The 18,444-nt window shown below is 46.0% G+C and overlaps 1 protein-coding gene across 9 annotated transcripts in view; it reads left to right on the forward strand.

Annotated features, from left to right (window-relative positions):
* Window positions 1-17,100, forward strand: part of TLE1 (TLE family member 1, transcriptional corepressor) — a 118,386-nt gene extending 101,286 nt beyond the window's left edge. For all 9 annotated transcript variants that reach the window (XM_078675844.1, XM_078675842.1, XM_078675846.1 and 6 more), the window contains 4 exons: window positions 10,990-11,137; window positions 11,559-11,709; window positions 12,132-12,208; window positions 16,500-17,100. In XM_078675844.1, the coding sequence (XP_078531970.1) occupies window positions 10,990-11,137; window positions 11,559-11,709; window positions 12,132-12,208; window positions 16,500-16,607 (484 nt within the window). In that variant the 3' untranslated portion in view covers window positions 16,608-17,100. The remainder of the gene's footprint in view (window positions 1-10,989; window positions 11,138-11,558; window positions 11,710-12,131; window positions 12,209-16,499) is intronic.
* Window positions 17,101-18,444: the final 1,344 nt, after the last annotated feature.

An 18,444-nucleotide genomic window follows, 5' to 3' on the forward strand; every position in this document is an offset into this window, starting at 1 on the left:
GTTGGTGGAAAGAGCACAGTGTTGTATGCCTTTGTTGTCTTTTTTTTGTATACAGATGTTTTTTTGCAGAAGGGAGTGCATCAACGTTGTTTCAGAAGGTGCTTCAGGTCCACAAACCTGAAAAACGGCCAGTCCTCTACCATTTTCATGTATTTTGCCTGTGGTGACATCCAGAGGTTAAGTGCATTTTTTGATACTTAAGCTAAGTGGTCCTGCACAGGAATGCGCTTCAAGTGCTAATAGTATGATCAGTTTTGCAGCGTGAATCTTTCTGGATTCACTATGCTGTGCTTATTCCGCAATCTGGTGGTTGGGTCCGGAATCGTAGTCTTTTTTTCTCTTTTTTTTTTTTTTTTGTCGTAGCCTAGGTGGGCGTCGACGTCCCACCATTTGGTGTCCTTTCGGTGACGTCGGCGTGCTTCCGGCGGAAGCTACCACTCTTGGACGCCATCTTCAGATTCTTTTTTCCGCCGTTTGGTCTGGATCGTCGCGTGAAGCTCCAGAAGTTATGGAGGAGGAAAGAAGAAAATACAGCAGAAATTCACAGGTGAAGACCTAAGAACATCGACAGAAGAGGACCTTTAGTGAGGAGACGACGAAGAAAGGAGAGAACTTTGAAATCTTCGACCTCCTTGAAGGAATGTGCACACAGGGGCCCCCCTGAGCGCAGGGATGTACAAGACGCCGTTTAAATTCTGCAAGAACTGCCACCACAAGTTCGCACAGAAGGACCAGCACCCAGTCTGCAACCTCTGCCTGCCAATTGACTACGAAAGCAGAGACTGCAACGCCTGCTCCGTCTTCAAGCCGAAGACACTCCGAATTCGAGAAGGACAGAGGACGGCTCACCACACGATGCAGGGCAAGGGCCAAGCCCCGACGCTCTATGAACTTGGCCTCTCCACCGACGATGAGGACAACATCGCCGAAGGACCAGATGACTTCACGGTCGCTGAGACCGATAAGAGTACGCCTGATAAGGTAGGAGAGTCTACGACCCCGAAAACTCCCACAGGGCCTCGAAAACCTGAGGCAGACTCCCGAAAGTCAGAGCACAGAGCCTCGAAAGGAGCACCAGCGCCGAGCAAATCGACGACCGAAGCTGCATCCTCCGAAAAAGAGCCCAGCGGATCCTCCGAGAAGGACTCCCGGAGGCAGAAGACCAGCGAAAAGCAAAGGTCATCGAAGCAAGCCCCCGAAAAAGGGCCTTCGACTTCGACGTCGAAAGAAAAAGAGCCGAAGAAAGCTTCGACGCCGACGCCGAAAAGGGCGGCCGAAACGCTCGACGACGAACAGGCCGCAGAAATGCAGAGAAAAAAGAGAAGGCTCGAGGCCGAAATGGAGAACATCCTTCAGAGAAAGAAGGACTTCGAGGAAAAAATGAAAAGTTACAAGATTCCCCCGAAGCCGGCACCGACCGTCGCTGAGGTACAGCAGATCGAAGAGTTCGACATCGAAGAGCTGCCGAAAACTCCGGAACCTTCGGAGCACGAAGAGGAGGAGGACCTCTACTACACAGAGGGGGATTACGGGGAACAGCAGTCAAGCTACGGTTCAGGTTCCTCGACGGCCCAAGACCAGGAATGGCAGGACATCGAGGCCGAAAACCCAGAGGAGGCGGTAGAAACATACCCCTCGAGGCCTTTGCCACCGGATGACATTGGGGCATACAATGAGGTGGTAAGAAAGGCGGCAACAGCTTATGGAATTAAGCTGGAAGAGGAGAAGGAAAAAGCAGACTTCCTGCTCGAGACACTGCTCCCCATACAGACAAGGAGCCAGTTCCTGCCCATGCTCAAGAGTATCACGGCCCAGGGAAAGGAGGCCTTCAAGGAGCCGGCTACATGCAGATCTGTAACGCCGAGGACCGAGAAGAAGTACAAATTCTCCTCCGAAGACCCAGCTTACATCAAGGGTTCCGTCACAGCGGATTCTATCATCGCTGCAACGGCCAGGAAAAGGGCAAACGTCCCAACAACGTCCGGACCCCCACCTGACAAAGAAAGCAGGAGGATGGACCTAACGGGCAGGAAGATTGAGAGGAACGCTGCAACGCACTGGCGGATGGCGAATTCCAACGCCCTCCTGAATAGGCATCAATACCAGCACTGGGAGGAGATGGGACAGTTGCTGAAACACCTCCCGGAACAATACCGTGACAGAGGGGCACACCTGGTAGAGGAAGGGAAGAGCATCGCCAACTCATGCCTGAAGACAGCCTTGGACGGGGCAGAAACATCCAGCAGACTGATGGCTATAGGCATCACTGAAAGAAGGCAAGCATGGCTCAGGATCTCAGGATTCAAGGCTGAAGTCCAGAACAACATCCTGAACACACCCTTCAGCGGTGAAACATTGTTCGGAGCCCCAGTTGATGATAAGCTCACCCAGCTGAAGAAGGACAACGAGACGGCAAGGTCCATGGGAGCTCTGCAGTTCAGAGGGATGAGAAGGGGCACTCCGTCGCGGAGGCCGAACGGCAGAGGTCGAAGCCAGCGTGGAGATTCTCACCAGAGTTTCCAGCAGGGGCAACAGAGTGACAGCCAAGGCCACCAGGGGCAGCGGAGGCAAAACTGGAACTACCAAGGCAGGGGCCAGTCCTTTCGATCGAGAGGAAATGGACGGGGCCAGAGAAGAAGAGGCGGTGAACAGCCCCCCTCTAAGTGACTTCACACGAGAGAAGGTGCTCTGCCACCCACACCCTCCGGGGGAGGAGCATGGGAAAACAAAGAGGAGAGGGCTACACGGACAAGACACAAAGGAACATGCAACTCCGGTAGGAGGAAGATTGAGATTTTTTCTCCAGGAGTGGAGAAAAATAACAGACAAGTGGATACTCAATATTATGCAGTTCGGGTACTGCATAGAGTTGGAAAAAAGGCCACCAAACAGAAAACCAAAGAAAAGACAGCACTCAGGAAGAGAGCTGCAACTACTGCAAGAGGAAGCCCAAGAACTCCTCCTCAAAGCGGCCATAGAACGGGTCCCCTTCAAAGAACGGAACATGGGAGTGTACTCAAACTACTTCCTAGTGCCAAAGGTGGACGAAAGCCTAAGACCCATCCTGGATCTACGGTTCCTGAACAAATACGTCAAAACTCAAAAATTCAAAATGACGTCCCTACAAGAGGTCATTCCTCAGATAAAAGCAGGGGACTTCTTGTCTACCATAGACCTCAAAGATGCATACCTGCACATCCCCATGAACAAACAGCACAAGCACATGCTAAGGTTCACTGTAAACAAGGATTACTACCAATTCACGACCCTAGTTTTCGGCCTAAAGTCCGCACCAAGGGTGTTCACCAAATGCCTTGCGGCAGTGGCCGCGTACCTAAGGAGAAAGGGGAAACACGTGTACCCCTACCTCGACGACTGGCTGGTGAAGGCAAACTGCTACAGGACATGCAAAGAGCATGCAGAACAAGTGACAGGAACGCTAGCAAACCTGGGTTTCTCCATACACTGGGGCAAAAGCTCGATGGAACCCGAGCAGGTGAAGATCTTCCTGGGAGCCCAGATCGACACCATACAATGCAGAGTCTTACCGAGCGAAAAGAGAACGCTCAGCCTACTGAGGGAGAAACGTCACTACCAGAAGGGGCGATCTCTGACCGTGAGGACTGTGAGCAAGATCTTGGGGATGATGGCATCATGCATCCATCTGGTCCCCAATGCACGCCTACAAATGAGACCACTCCAAGAGTGGCTGCAACAACAATGGTCACAAGCTACAGGAAGTTGGGAGGATCTAGTGGTTGTAACGCACAGGGTGCAGGAAGAGATAAGGTGGTGGACCAGGGAGAGAATAACGGAAGGGAAACCTCTAACACCACCGGACCCAACGGTGACCATCACCACAGACGCATCACAGAAGGGGTGGGGCGCACACATGAACAGGCTCAGAGTGAGGGGTCTGTGGAGCCCTACAGATGCAGTCAGGCACATCAACTACCTGGAACTGAAAACTGTGTTGCTAGCCCTCAAGGCCTTTCAGAAACACCTACACAACCGGAAGGTGCTAATACAAACAGACAACACCACAACAATGTTTTACATAAACAAACAGGGGGGAACTCAATCGTTCCCGCTGTCAAACTTGGCACAAGAGATCTGGAAATGGGCCATACCACTAAAAATAGACCTGCTAGCCATACACCTGCCAGGGAAGGACAATGTGGAAGCGGATTGGCTCAGCAGGCAGACTTCAGCATCCCACGAGTGGGAACTCAACAGTCAGGAAACAGAGAGTCTGTTCAGGAAGTGGGGCACCCCAACAATAGACCTATTTGCAACACACCGGAATGCAAAATGCCAATACTTTGCATCCAGGCAACCAGAGACACGGTCCCAGGGGAATGCCCTATGGATAAGCTGGTCAAAAACATTTGCCTACGCTTTTCCCCCGATACCACTGATCCCCAGGGTACTCAACAAATGCATGAAGAGCAACATGACGCTCATTCTTGTGGCACCACAATGGGCCAGACAGACGTGGTATTCTCAGATAATGGAGATGGCGCAGGGGCCTCCCCACAGGTTCTCAAAAAGAAGAGACCTACTCTCCATGGAAAACGGAGGAATCCTACACCCAGAGCCAGAGAGCCTCAACCTCTCAGCCTGGCTCCTGAGGACTTAGAATTTGCACACCTGAAACTACCAGAGAGCACCCTGCGGGTGCTGCGAGAGGCAAGAAGGCCCAGCACACGCAAGTGCTATGGGGAAAAGTGGAAGAGATTCACTCAATGGTGTTGCAAGAAACAACTCCAAAGGAGACTGACCAAGGTGTCCACGGTGCTAAGGTACCTCACACACCTAATCAAGGCAAAGCTAAGCTCATCCTCACTGAGAGTGCACCTAGCAGCGATTGTGGCATATACAAGAGGAGAAACAGGGAGAAGCTTCTTAACATCTCAAGTCGTGAAAAGATTCCTGGAAGGGGCTAAAAGAATAGCGCCGCCAAAGAGAATGCCGCCACCGGCCTGGAACTTAAACGTGGTACTGACGGAGCTCATGAAAGCACCCTTCGAACCCATCCACAAAGCATCACTGCAAATGTTGACAATGAAGACGGCCTTCCTGGTGGCGATCACCTCACTACGAAGGGTGAGCGAACTGCAGGCACTCACACTGCAGGAACCCTACATCCAGATACACAGTGACAGGGTCGTGATGAGAACTGACCCACACTTCATGCCAAAGGTGGTGTCAAGGTTCCACATGAATCAGAGTATTCAGATCCCTAGCTTCTTCCAAAACCCCACTACAAGCGCAGAGAGGTCGCTCCACACCCTAGACGCAAGAAGGGCTGTGATGCACTACATTGAAAGAACGAAGGGCCACAGGAAGACGAAACAGTTCTTCGTGTCCTTCGCTAACAGTTACATGGGCAAACCAGTTACGAAAAACACCATAGCCCGATGGATCGCACAGACAATCCAGTTCTGACACAAGCAAGCTGGCCAGGAGCTAACAGGAGGGGCACGAGCCCACTCCACCAGGAAGAAAGGAGCAACAATTGCCTTCCTGGCCAACACACCAATCCAGGACATATGCCTGGCGGCAACATGGGCGTCAGTACACACTTTCACGAAGCACTACTGCGTGGATGTTCAGATGAACAAGGAAGCACAAGTGGGACAAAAAGTGCTTCAACATATTTTTAGCAACCAACGCTCATCTTCCACCCAACCGCCACAAAAGTAACGAAAACCGCTACAAAATCTATGCACAGCATAGTGAATCCAGAAAGATTCACGCTGCAAAACGAATAGTTTCTTACCTGTCGGTGTAGTTTTGCAGCTTGAAGATCTTTCTGGATTCACTAGCGAACCCACCCGCCTCCGCCAGAAAGATGAGGCTGGAAAAGAGGGTGGAAAAACATGGAAAAGAAAGCAAGTTGGAACAATTACAAAATACGTGGAAACACTAACGTTGAAAAAAAACAAAACGAATAACATACATAGCCATGGATTCACTACAAAGACAAACAAGGAAAAGAGACAGAAAAAAGAATCCGAAGATGGCGCCCAAGAGTGGTAGCTTCCGCCGGAAGCACGCCGACGTCACCGAAAGGACACCAAATGGTGGGACGTCGACGCCCACCTGGGCTACGACAAAAAAAAGAAAAAAGACTACGATTCCGGACCCAACCACCAGATTGCGGAATATGCACAGCATAGTGAATCCAGAAAGATCTTCAAGCTGCAAAACTACACCGACAGGTAAGAAACTATTCGTTCTGAATCACACACGACCCTTATTGGTAGGCTCCTGTTTAGGGTGCTGCACAATTTCTAAAGCTGTGTAGGTATTCAAGGTAACCTTAATTTCCTCTACCTTGTCCTGTAATCTACTCAAACCATTTTAATGGGTTACACACAAAAATGCGCTACTCTGTACATCGGTTTTCAACTTGTATGTCCAAAGCGGATCTAATGTAATAAGGACAACCTCCAGTCAAATAACCTTATTGATTTGTATAGTTTGGCAAAGGACATTGAGGAAAACCACACGAATCAGAGTGGTACTAGGGACACAGATTAACAAATTAATGCATGTTTATCACTTGTTCTTAGATGGGCGAGTTAGGTTGTTTTGCCTTGCATCTAGGCCTTGTCTGTACTTGCTTTTGTTTTGGAAAGCTGATGACATTTCAAGGTCTCTTTCATTTAACACAATTGGAGACATGGTCCAAGCGGGATTTCTGCATGCATGCTTACCTCGTTTTGGTTGCTAAGATAATTCCGCCATGTAGAATTTCTTCTCTTGTCACACTGACAGTCACTCCTCAAACTTTATTTCAAGAGTCGAGAATTTGGCCTTGGCAGCATCTGTTAGGCCAAGTATTGATTGCTTTGATATATTTGGAGGATTGACTTGAAAAATTGATTGAGATGCTGCAGGTCACTGAAAATGGGTGAGCCTATTTGGCGTGGGACTGGCAAAGCATGATCTGTTTGCACTAGGCCTATTACTATACAGTGTTCTGGTTCACAGCAGAACGAAAGTCAAATCTTCCTACTGTTTCCATGAGTTTAATAACTCAATTGATCATTCTGTTCTTTCGTTGTACAAAAAGCATTTTCCATTAAACGCCCACATTTTGTTAACAAATGAACTTTCTGGCTAAATCGCTAGGAATATAGCCTTAATAAGTTAATTGAAGTAGCAGTTCTGAGTGCATGAGGTTTTATTTTTTAAAGCCAACCTCAATTTCCTCTTTATTATGACAGATTCTTCCAAGCAGAGTTCATTTCTTAGATATAAGGTCTTTTCATCCCTTAGCAGGATTGGACGCTTTGCAAGCTGTTGACTTCAGCTAGGCCTCAAGTTCTTCAATATATCCTGTAGCCACGTATTATTCCACTTCTAACAAATTTGTGCTGTTCTACCATAGACTTTTGCAATTTCAGGGCACAGTCCAATGTGTTATCCCGCAGTTTTTTTTTTGGGGGGGGGGGGGCACAGTTTCCCCCATTTTGGAAAAAGACTAACAAAAGTAACTGCATTAAGTGCCCACAATCTGAGCAAATGTTTAGTGTTGCTTTAAAAAATATATATATTTCTGTAGTTTTTTCTGTGACTTAATTCCTGCAAGAGGTTTGCCTGATCAGAACACTGGGACTCCGAGGGGCCTGTATTCTAATTTTTAAACATTATATACAAAGAATTGTTAATGAGTGCACATATATATTCACTCCAGGTGGCACTAGCCCGAGCAGTGTAAAATCACTACATTGGGGCCAATGATGAAGAGAGCCAGCTCATATCTTTCTGAAGCATACTTTGGCCCAAAGGGTGGCTTGCACTAACACAACAGGTAGGTAGGTGGTCTATCCCATTTATAACAATTAAGGAAAAGGCCACCTCTGCATAACTTTCCAAAACGTCTGCCTATTGTCAGTGAATCTGACCGAGGGACGTAGTCTTCCTTATTAGTTGTGCAAGTACTGTGAAACATCTGCCCTCTGAACATGTCGTCCTCACTAATGGAACCTTTAATTGGAAGGCTTTGGGTGTGCAGCATCAGTATGTTCCTTAAAATGCACCACAGGCCAAATAAACCTCCTTATTTTTAATGCAAGTTCAGTGGCTTGAGCACAGTGCTGGGGTTGTATGTTATGCCTGAAACCAGTGTGAGCCCAGGCTGCTATGATGTGCAGATGACCAAGTTGTGGTGTCTTGCTTTAGGCATAGGTGAACCCATTAGCATAGTCTGTATGCAAAGCACAAGCACCCTGGCACTTTGGGTAACCCAAGGAAGAGAGTAGTCTGCTTTGAGATCTTCGATCTACACGTTGATGAAGGTGATCTGGACCTCCCTTGTTGCAGCTTGGTCAGCTGAGGCGGCGATTGTGCTGCTCGTCGCTGGTAAAATCCTTAGTCCTGGGTCTCCAGTGTATATTGTTGGCCCTCACCAATGTGGCCGGGAGCCTACCTTCCTGTTCGTTTGGTTCATTGTCAGCGTAGTTTTACACAGCACAGAGGGGAAGTTTGCCCATGATTGGAAGTTGTATCCTTACCTCTAAACTGAAGGTGGACAGTTTTTCAGTGAAATCGATGTATAAACGTAGTCATTCAATAATAAAGACGATAGGAATCTTAGGCACCCCTTAATACAACAGTTTAAGGGTTTAAGCCTGAGTTGTCATTGCTGATGACGTTCTGCCAAAAGGAACGTCACCACTTATTAGACCTGCCTTAAGCTTTTCTTTTCTCTGCATTGCATCCAAACCTCTGCAGACTAAGATTGTCCGATTATCAGAACGGATTACGTGGGTACTTGCAAACATTTTCCTGGGGGGCGAAAAGTTTGGTCTTTGGTGTGACCGAGAACCGCTTTGATGCCAGCGACTGGGAGGCGGCGTAAAGTGACGTAGCATGTACATCTAGTTACTTCATTGAACTTCACAATGCAGAACCAGAAAGCCTGGGATGAATCCCGGCTTCCCAACTTGACCACATTGTGTGATCCTGGGCAATTGTTTTATTGCAATTTCCCTTTTTTTTCTTTAATATCACATGTAAAACGACCTCGAAATACATGACTACAAAACCTTCTGTGTTTGGATTTAATCACGAATGGCTTTATTGTCAGTCATGATGAGGGTGAAGCATAAACGTTTCTAAATTCAAGTTTGAAAACTAGCACATTTGAAAAATATGCTTCTGAAAGCACTGCTATAATCGGATTTACTAAGGTGAAACGATTCTACTGGTTAATAAGTTTTTTCAAAATTAAAAAAGTGTATCAAATTTTTACATGTTTACGGTCTTTAAAAATGAAGGCGCTCCTAAAGTTAAGGGCTGCGTGTCATCCTTTACTTAACTGCAATTAACCTTTAAATAAGTGCTTGCTGTTTACTTAACTTTTTTTAATGTTGGTGCTGAGTCCAGAAAGCAGTAGGCCCGTGTTGCGGTTGCCCAGAGGCCCCTATGCAGCCGCCGGGTCGTTCTTTGAGTATCACTAACCTATCATTTCTCCAGATTTCCTCCTTTTGTCTAATCCGCCGAAAGCCCCGATTGTTTACACTTTATAGTAAAAAAGAGCCATGGTAACCATTTCCACAAAGTGGGCATCAACAAACGGTCATACATCTACATCCTTGTGCTAGGGTTGAAATGAACTTTCCAGATCTGTTCAGAGGCGAATCACAAGGCTGAAATGTTTAACATTAGGCACCTAATTGCAGAAACCACTCATTAAGGCCACAACAATCCAGAGTTCAGTCTGTGCATCGGTGTTTATTCAGCATCTAAAGACAAATGGCATCTTATTACCCTAACCTAAAGTATGGTGTCTTGCCACACAGTGAGACATGTTTCTAAAACATTTCTTAATGGCGATTCCAGGCTAATGTTCAGTTGGATTAAAAAATAAAATCACGAAGCATGATAACTGGGACATTTTGCACCAAAATCCTATTGCTTCATATGGGAGTTTGCTGCTTTCTGCATTACCTGTTGTCTGCTTAGAATAAATTTTGGGCCAGTCTGGTATGACTTCCATTATGGTAGCCTTGAATGATAGTAGGGAAAACAATTTCCCTACCAGATCTCATGTGCAACATGGGCTGCTGGGCATAAATTGTGTAAGGCAAATCTCCGCCACTGGCAAAGTCTAGGACATCGGCCATCTGATGTGGAGAATTGTGGCTCACTGGTTAGAGAAGGCAGACCCTGAAGCACAGGTCAGACCCGGGACCAGGGTTCAATTCCCGCCGCGGCAGGGTCTTGAGCCCAAATGTCCACGGACTCGATAATTCTCGCTTCGGTGCCTACTCGAATCACGGGTTCACACTCTGCAACTCTGGGCAACAGCTTGCTTAATCTCTACTACGCCCCCCCTGCGGCGGGATGCTTGGCATTCACCTTGGATGCCCAGTACGGGTTATCTCACAGGGAAAAAGCCAGGACGGGTTCCCAAAGCAAGCGCCTTGAGACCTTGCGGTGAAAAGGCGCTATATAAGAACCGTTGACATTTACATTTACATCTTCACGATGGGTGAGGTTTTCTGCCCACACAAGAGCACAGAGAACCTCATTAAGGCTTGGAGTCTACCTTTCTCTGATATTCAACAGCATTTTTGTAGATACATTCACCACTGGGTATCAGATTGCTTCTCCGAGGTTTTAACCTGCTGCTTAACACCCGCACGGGTGTGCACTACCCTGTGCACACAAGGCGCCCTCTACTGAGCTCGGGTGTTGATGCATAGGTCGGATCCCTGTTTGTGTGCACGTCTGTGCCCTGTACGGCTCCCGTAGTAGTGATGCCCCTGCCTGGGTCTTCAGATGAAAGGATCCTCTTCCGAGTGAAGTGGGACCCGGTGTCTCACAAGGGGGAAGAGAAGGATCTGTTTGTTCTTGTTCCTCAGAAGACCTCGCAGAGATGACACATGTAGGCCGAGTCCAAAGCTAACAACACATCAGTGTTTACCTTGAGCACTGGCAGGAAATCATTATTCCGTCTGTTTGTTTTATCAGGCAGTTCCAGGGCCACACGGACGGAGCCAGCTGTATTGACATTTCTAACGATGGCACCAAGCTGTGGACGGGAGGCCTGGACAACACGGTGAGATCCTGGGACCTGAGGGAAGGACGCCAGCTCCAGCAACATGACTTCACGTCACAGGTAACCCACCCCCCTGGACGTCTGCGCGCCTTGTGTTTGCACTGCACCTTGGTATTGTTTCCAAGATCGGCTCCAGTCAGCGCTTAATAACAAAGCCGGTTCTAAGAGGAAAGCACACTCTGGAAAGTCAAATATTGATTTTCATATTTCATAATGGTTTGGAAGTCGTGCATGTTGAGGCTCACCAAAAGCAAATACTGCCAGCCTGCCAAATCACTTGCATCTCGTCCCATTTAATCTTCTCAGCCTGTGATTCATCAGCAGGTATTGTTTTATTTCCTCTTACACTAATATGAATTTCAGACAGTGTGCACAGTCCAGTGGTCGGCAGCATTTGCCCCCATGCGCACTAAAGCGCCACCTCTCTCTTTGCAAAATGTGGGAAATCTAATTGTAATAGCATGTTGGTTTGGTTCTCTAGATCTTCTCGCTTGGATACTGCCCGACCGGGGAATGGCTTGCGGTGGGGATGGAGAGCAGTAATGTCGAAGTCCTGCATGTCAACAAACCAGACAAGTACCAGCTGCATCTGCACGAGAGCTGTGTGCTGTCCCTGAAGTTTGCCAACTGTGGTAAGTGATAGTGCATGGTGAAAGTGTGCGCAGAAGTAGCATTTGTGTAGAGCTGTCATTTATCTCTTAGACATGGCAAGCATTGTTTCTAATGCACACAGTGTGCAGCTGGTGATGGACAGCGAAAGCAACCAATACTGTTCGGTAGTATCTGCCTTTCCTGTATGCTGATCCCACCATGTTAAATACCCCGAGCATACTTGCTTGTTTGTGGGTGGCGTCTGGTAGAATGACTATGTATAATTATATAGACATCACCCTTGCCTAAGTCCAGGTGGAGGATGCTGGATGTGAAATGTATGAGCAGTAGGGCCAGATGCATATCAGATTTTACAGATAACCGCTATGTAAAAAAGTTCCATTTAAATACATATGTATGCATTTTGTATCTGGATTGAGCGTCTGTATTTTGTTTGTTGCAGGGAAATGGTTTGTGAGTACTGGGAAAGACAACCTCTTGAATGCCTGGAGAACGCCCTATGGAGCGAGTATATTCCAGGTAAGAAAAAGGACTAATGCAGTAGCCACTAATTAGAAAAGAATACTGTGTATGAAGGGTAACTGTATACTTCCCAAAGTTATGACCATCCTGTAAGATATCTTGAGATTTTCAACGCTGTGTTCTAACAGTCATGTGTGGTTGTAAGGCAGTGAAGTTCAAAATCGGTATATAGGCACATCTAGTGGATGCACAGTCGTTGGAACCCTACGGATCAGCAGATGAAGGCCCGCCTACAGGCAAAAGCAGCGAAACAAGGGAGACCAGCAACACCTGCTTAGTAGCAGTGTCCGCATTGCTAGATGTTTGTGCTATCCTGGGTATCTCGAGTGGTGATCTCAGAGGATCCTAACATGCAGTTCAAGATGTCAATTAAAGAGCTCTGTGAGGACTGTGGTGTATTATATGGTATGGTGGTGCGACCTTACAGTGTTATACACTCGGAAAACTGTCTTGGGTCCATTCATGCTCTTTTGTAAAACCATTAGCTCAACCAAGGGTATCTGTGGCTTTGAGCAGTTATAAAACTATATTATATTTTTCTGAATTTTTACTAAGCAAGATTAGCAAAATCCACTGGAGGGTTCCGGAGATATAGGTTTTTAAGTAAAACTTAATTCTCAGCTTTTTAGTCCAAAGCGCAAACAAGCAATGGTAACCGTAAGGTTTAGAAGCTTTTGAAAAATTTGAATGAGTTGTGTTTGGCTACTCTAGCCCAAGTGGGGTAACCAAATCCGACAGGGTGAAAGACGGAATGGGGCACCGGGGGGTTGTGGGTGGGAGGGGGGGCAAAAGAGTATTTGGACAGTTACCTGGTCACCAAATCAGTCTCAAGTCAAGTTCCACACTTTGCATCGGGTGGCTCAGCAGCGACTTTTCCAGGGGCCACAGGGACAGTCTTCTTTGCTAGCCAAGGTATGGCGGGGCAGTCCAGTAGATGGTGCAGCCTCTTGCCAGGTCCAGGGGTCAGCAAGGCAGTACTTCAGTCCTGTCTCATGTTCTGTCATGATCTGAGGGTCAGGGTGCCGGGGGTGGGAGGGGGGGGGCATAGTTATGCCCAGAAAGTACCCTGGGAGAATGATGCTATTTATTTATTTATTTGCGGGTTTGTATCGCGCTTGAATCCACTCCCGAAGGAGTATCTCTGCGCCCAAAAGCAACAATAGCATATAGAGGGAAAAAAAGCCAGTCATGAAAAGGGAAAGTGTAATGGAAGAATAAAAAGACCCTGTCACATTTTAAACAAAGGTTTTCAACTTTTTCCTGAATGTCAGATGATCCGAACATTGCCTCAACAAGAGTGGAAGCGTGTTCCATAGCACAGGCCCGCCCACTGAAAGAGCTTTGCAATCCTGCCTTGCCCTTCTTATCCTAGGGACTTGTAGGAGAAGCTGATCGCTCGATCTAAGGGTACGGGCAAGAACATATGAGACACATTTCTCTGCTAGATAGGAGGGGCCAAGTCCATGCAGACTCTTGTGGACTATACAACAGGTTTTGAATTTTACTCTCTGACTAACTGTCAACCAGTGTAGTTTTTCAAAAAGAGGTTTAGAAGAGGACCTGGGGGGGGGGGGGGGGGCATTAAGGACCAATCTTGCAGCAGTATTTTGGACCACTTGAAGTTTGTCCAATATTTCTTCATTTGTCGCTGCCAGCAGTCCATTGCAATAGTCTAATCGACTAAGCACCAGGGCCTGTACCAGAGTACACTATTCTTTCCACTCACAAGTTGTCTCAACCCTTCTTTGGATGTTAGGAGTTTGGCAGCCCAACATAGAGGTGTGGCTACCTCAGCAGCGGCTGTCCATATGGGATGAGGGGCCATGCCTCCCACTTTTTTCCTGGCAAGAAGAGTATCTGTCAAGATGAACAAAGGTCAGCCTGACAGACACTCTTCTTGTTCAAGTCAGGCCAGGCAGCCAGGAGCTAGACATGCGCTAAATGCACATGCTCATGTCTGCCTGAGCTGAACTTTGCCAGGCTGAGGATTTCCCAGCCCTGTGGGTGTGACCTCCGCCTGACAAAATTTCCCCATGACCCTCCCCCTCATGATGAGGGGGAACGTTGTTGATTGCCTCTGACCTGGACGGTTCTGTTTTAATCCCTAAAATGCCCAGGGCTGAGTGTCAATTAATGACCCCGCATCACAGAGTGGGGTGGGGTCAGCATCCCACTCTGTGACCAGTGAGGGAATGCTGCCTGCCCTCATTGGTTGACCATAGTTCAGCCAATGAGAGAAGGCAGCAGTCCCAGCCCTCCTAGGACCCCCCCCAAGGCTTCCCTCTCTACAGTGAAGGTTAGTCTTATGTATTTTATGTGTTTGGTGCCTGTATGTATGAATGTATGTGTATTTGCTAGTGAGTGTTGTGAATGTGTATGTGCGCACCCTGGGTACCACGTACAAGGGACTTCTAAGTAACTCCGCTTTTGACAATTGGAGGGTAGCCAATTTTACATACGTTTTGTAATGGGCGAGCACACTGGCACTGAGGTCTGGTTAGCGGACCCTAGTGCTCAGATAGTCGAAAAAAACAGCAGCTAGCATTCCAGATGGGGGCAAAAACCTCCTATGAGGAGATGTAAGGATCTACTATGTACCTCTTCAAATACAAGAGTGCCAATTTCCAGTGTGAGGCTTTAGTTTTTGTTGCAACAAAAAGCATTAATTACCCCCCACCCCGTCCTTCCCTCCGTTCTATGCAAATGCAAAAACAACAATTGATTGACAGAATGCAGAACAATGTCATACGTTCACCCCATTCCAGAGATATGGGCCTAAATCCATCTTGGTTTTTTTCTCCCCATGTCATTCAAGTTTGAACCGAGCCATATGCAAATCAGTCTTGACCCTGGGTCCCATGCTCACTACACCACTGGATTCAAGTTAGCCCGGCTGATGAAGGGTGATACCCAGAAACCGGTCCCAGGATGCTTGTTTCTGGTCCAGGGAGGACCTGGCTTGGCAGTTCGGGCTGGACATTCCCATAAGTAACGGGGTCAAGACTGATTTGTATATGGCTGGATCCCAAATGGGGTGATGTGGTGAACAAAAGAATGATGGATTAAACCCAGATCCTTGTGACTGGGGGTGAATGTTTGCATTGTCCAGCATTCCGTCCATCTATTATTTCTTTTGCATCCGTTCTATGCGAGCACATTTCTTAGTGGTTCTCACCTAATAGTCCTATTCTAGGTTGCTGTGCCTCGCATACTAGGTTAATGTTCAACAAACTAGTGCCAGTACTTCTAATGGACGTAAGCAAATTCAGGCCTTTTGAGGCAATGAATACTTTCAGATTGGTCCTGCCATTGTAGCGGTTTAAATAAGCAAATCATTGTTATGATTTTAGGATTGCAGCTAATTCTGTTTACTGGCGTTTGCTTTGAAGGCCAATGAAAGAAAACCCAGAACTCACTAGGTAATGTGAGTTGTTTATTAATCTCAGAAGGGTGAAGTGTAAGCAGTGTGAGCAGCATTCTGGGGTCATGCACGTGGCAGGAGGCTGTACTTCAAATGGTTGAGATGGCGAGGGAAACCAGCGCGGACCCAGATCCAAATCATCTTAAGGAGTTGCAAAAGTGTGATGTTGGCAGAATGCAGTTCGAACACCAACCAAAGATGACATTGAAAAAATGTATTTAGAACCCCTAACATGATGAAATGAATGTCTGTTCCTGCATAGATCTGAGAAGAGAGCTTCTTGTGAAAGTTTACTGAATACCAGTACAACAGGAAGTAAATAGTGTAGCAATTCTCCACACCATTTGATACTTTGGAAATCAGCAAGGGCCATATTGTCAAGTAGGCTCTGGTTCTCCAGCAGTAAATCTAGTATTACTTTCGGAACACCCCCTCTTCTGGTGGTCGCACAGTTTCTGACTCCAGTAGAATACTGACCCTGGGTTTTGCATCCCACTTTAAAACGCAGGATTCTTTCATAAGCTTTCCTTCAGAATTGCATCCAACACTTATGAATTTCCTTCACCAGCTTAGCGATATCAAGTGGAATGTGTCTCAGTCATTTTTCAAATGTTATTTGGTTTATGGAGAGCATCTTGCTATCCTTGGAAGTGCAGGCTTTGCTCATTCACAATGCTAGATCAGAATATGATTGTAGGGCTGTGGAAGTCAGTTTGGTTTTGCTGACTTGACATCTGTATTTAGTACAGTTTGCTATTAAATATTATATGTGACCAGTTAGTTTGCTACTAATAACTCTTAATTCGGTATATTATTTTTATTATGATTGTTGATTAATTTTTGTTTTTTATTTTTTTATTCCAACAGTCCAAAGAGTCTTCATCTGTACTTAGCTGTGACATCTCCGTGGATGATAAATACATTGTCACTGGCTCTGGGGACAAGAAAGCTACAGTTTATGAAGTGATCTACTGAAACTTGGAGATATGAACTTTTTTATGATAAATTGGGCCAAAACTTTCTCACTTTGTAGAAGTAGAAACATTGCGTCTTATAAAGGAGATTGAAATTGGCGCTCGAACCTGAAATAAAAAAACACTGAGTATATAACCAATGGACTTCAAGGAACCTGCTATGATTTGCCTGAACCGAACAGTACAAAACAAATGGACATGTCGCCGAACTCACTGTCTCGGGCACTTGGAAATGAACTTTTGATGAACATTGGATTTGGGATTTTCTGTGAACTTCTGCAGACCTTTACCATACCTGAAGATATGGGATATGTTTCATTTCCATTCAGTTCAACTTGCCTTCTGTCCTTCGTAGAGCAGTAATGTCTGCAACGAACTTATTTTCTGGTTTTTGCATCATGTGATAATGTTCTTGTATTTTTGTTGAAGGTCAAAGATTTTGTACAAATTGTAAATATATTTGGTTAATTACAGTAAAGGTTTTAGTACAAGAAGTTGTCATTTTCATATTGTCAAACATTTGACTAATGTGACAAAAAGCCGTTTGTACATTGAATATATGGCAGCACCTTTTTTTTTTATCTCACGAGTATGTATTGTGAGAAATCTGCAGCCTTGTCTATTGAGCAGTCACCAAAAAACAAGCTGGTGGAAGATAAGTTTCTCTCCATTCTGTGCTCCCTGCATCCAAAGTACATCCTGTTTATAACTTGCTGTCTATCCTACCCAAATACGTCAGCAGGTACTCCCAAGACCAGGCTCTTTTTCTATTCTCAACCTGTGGATATCCCTGTCATATAGTGGAGATGATGTAAACTGCTTCTGTGGTACTTGAGGGCTTTTACACAGTTTTTACTGGGCTAAACCCTTACCTTCTTTTTAAACAGAATTTTAGTGGTTCCCCCATGCATGCACATCATTTACCGGTTGTCCGAGGTCACAAAAGAGAAAGTGAGTGCAGCATATAGAATAGAGAAAGAACCAGAATATTAAGACATTGTGACGAAGATGTAGACGTAAATACAAAGATATGCACGAAAAGAAACAAATGGAGTTAGAGGAGAAAGGGAAACAGCTGACACCGAAATAAAATGTGAGGAAACCAGAGACAAAAATCACTAAATGAGATAAATACATAACTAGATATTAAACAGTAAAGAGACAATGGAAAGACATTGAAATAGATCAACAGAAAGGAAAGAGATAAATGCGAAAATATTTGGCAAAGCATGGGAATATCACAATGAGAGGAACTAAAAACGGATTGGAGGCAGACAAAGAACAAGGGAGGGATGAAGCAATCCAGTTTTTTTTTTTACTAAGAGGATGGACAGACTTAAAACGATCAGTGTACCTAAGAGTGGGATTTTTTTTTTACATTGATTGGGGAGGGGTGTGAAAGAAGCAAACTGAAAGGAACAGTGAATGTGGAAGACGTATAGGGAAAACTGGGGAAAATGGAGATAAGGGGAAAAAGTATATTTGATATGGCAATGTGATAGAGGGAGATGGATGCGAGGAGAAGTAAAGAGCAAGGTGCAACGGACTGAAAGCCTGAATTAATGATAGATCGGGTAAGTAAACTGGTAGAATTATGGATTGAAGAGTAGAGAAGAAGAGATTACTTTGAAAGTGGCATTGGGTGATGATGGTTAGGGATTAAGCGAGAAAGCCGGCAATGAGAAGGACATCTAAATATATAATTTGTGGTCAAAGGTATGGATGATGGTGAAATGGAAAATGCGTGGACAAGAGTTGAGAATATTCAAGATGTGCAGGTGAGTAAACTGTCGAGAAAAAGGAGGAAAAGAGGGGAACCAGGACAGATGGAGATAGAG

Source organism: Lissotriton helveticus, chromosome 2_1 (assembly GCF_964261635.1).
Source record: "Lissotriton helveticus chromosome 2_1, aLisHel1.1, whole genome shotgun sequence".
Lineage (NCBI taxonomy): Eukaryota > Metazoa > Chordata > Amphibia > Caudata > Salamandridae > Lissotriton > Lissotriton helveticus.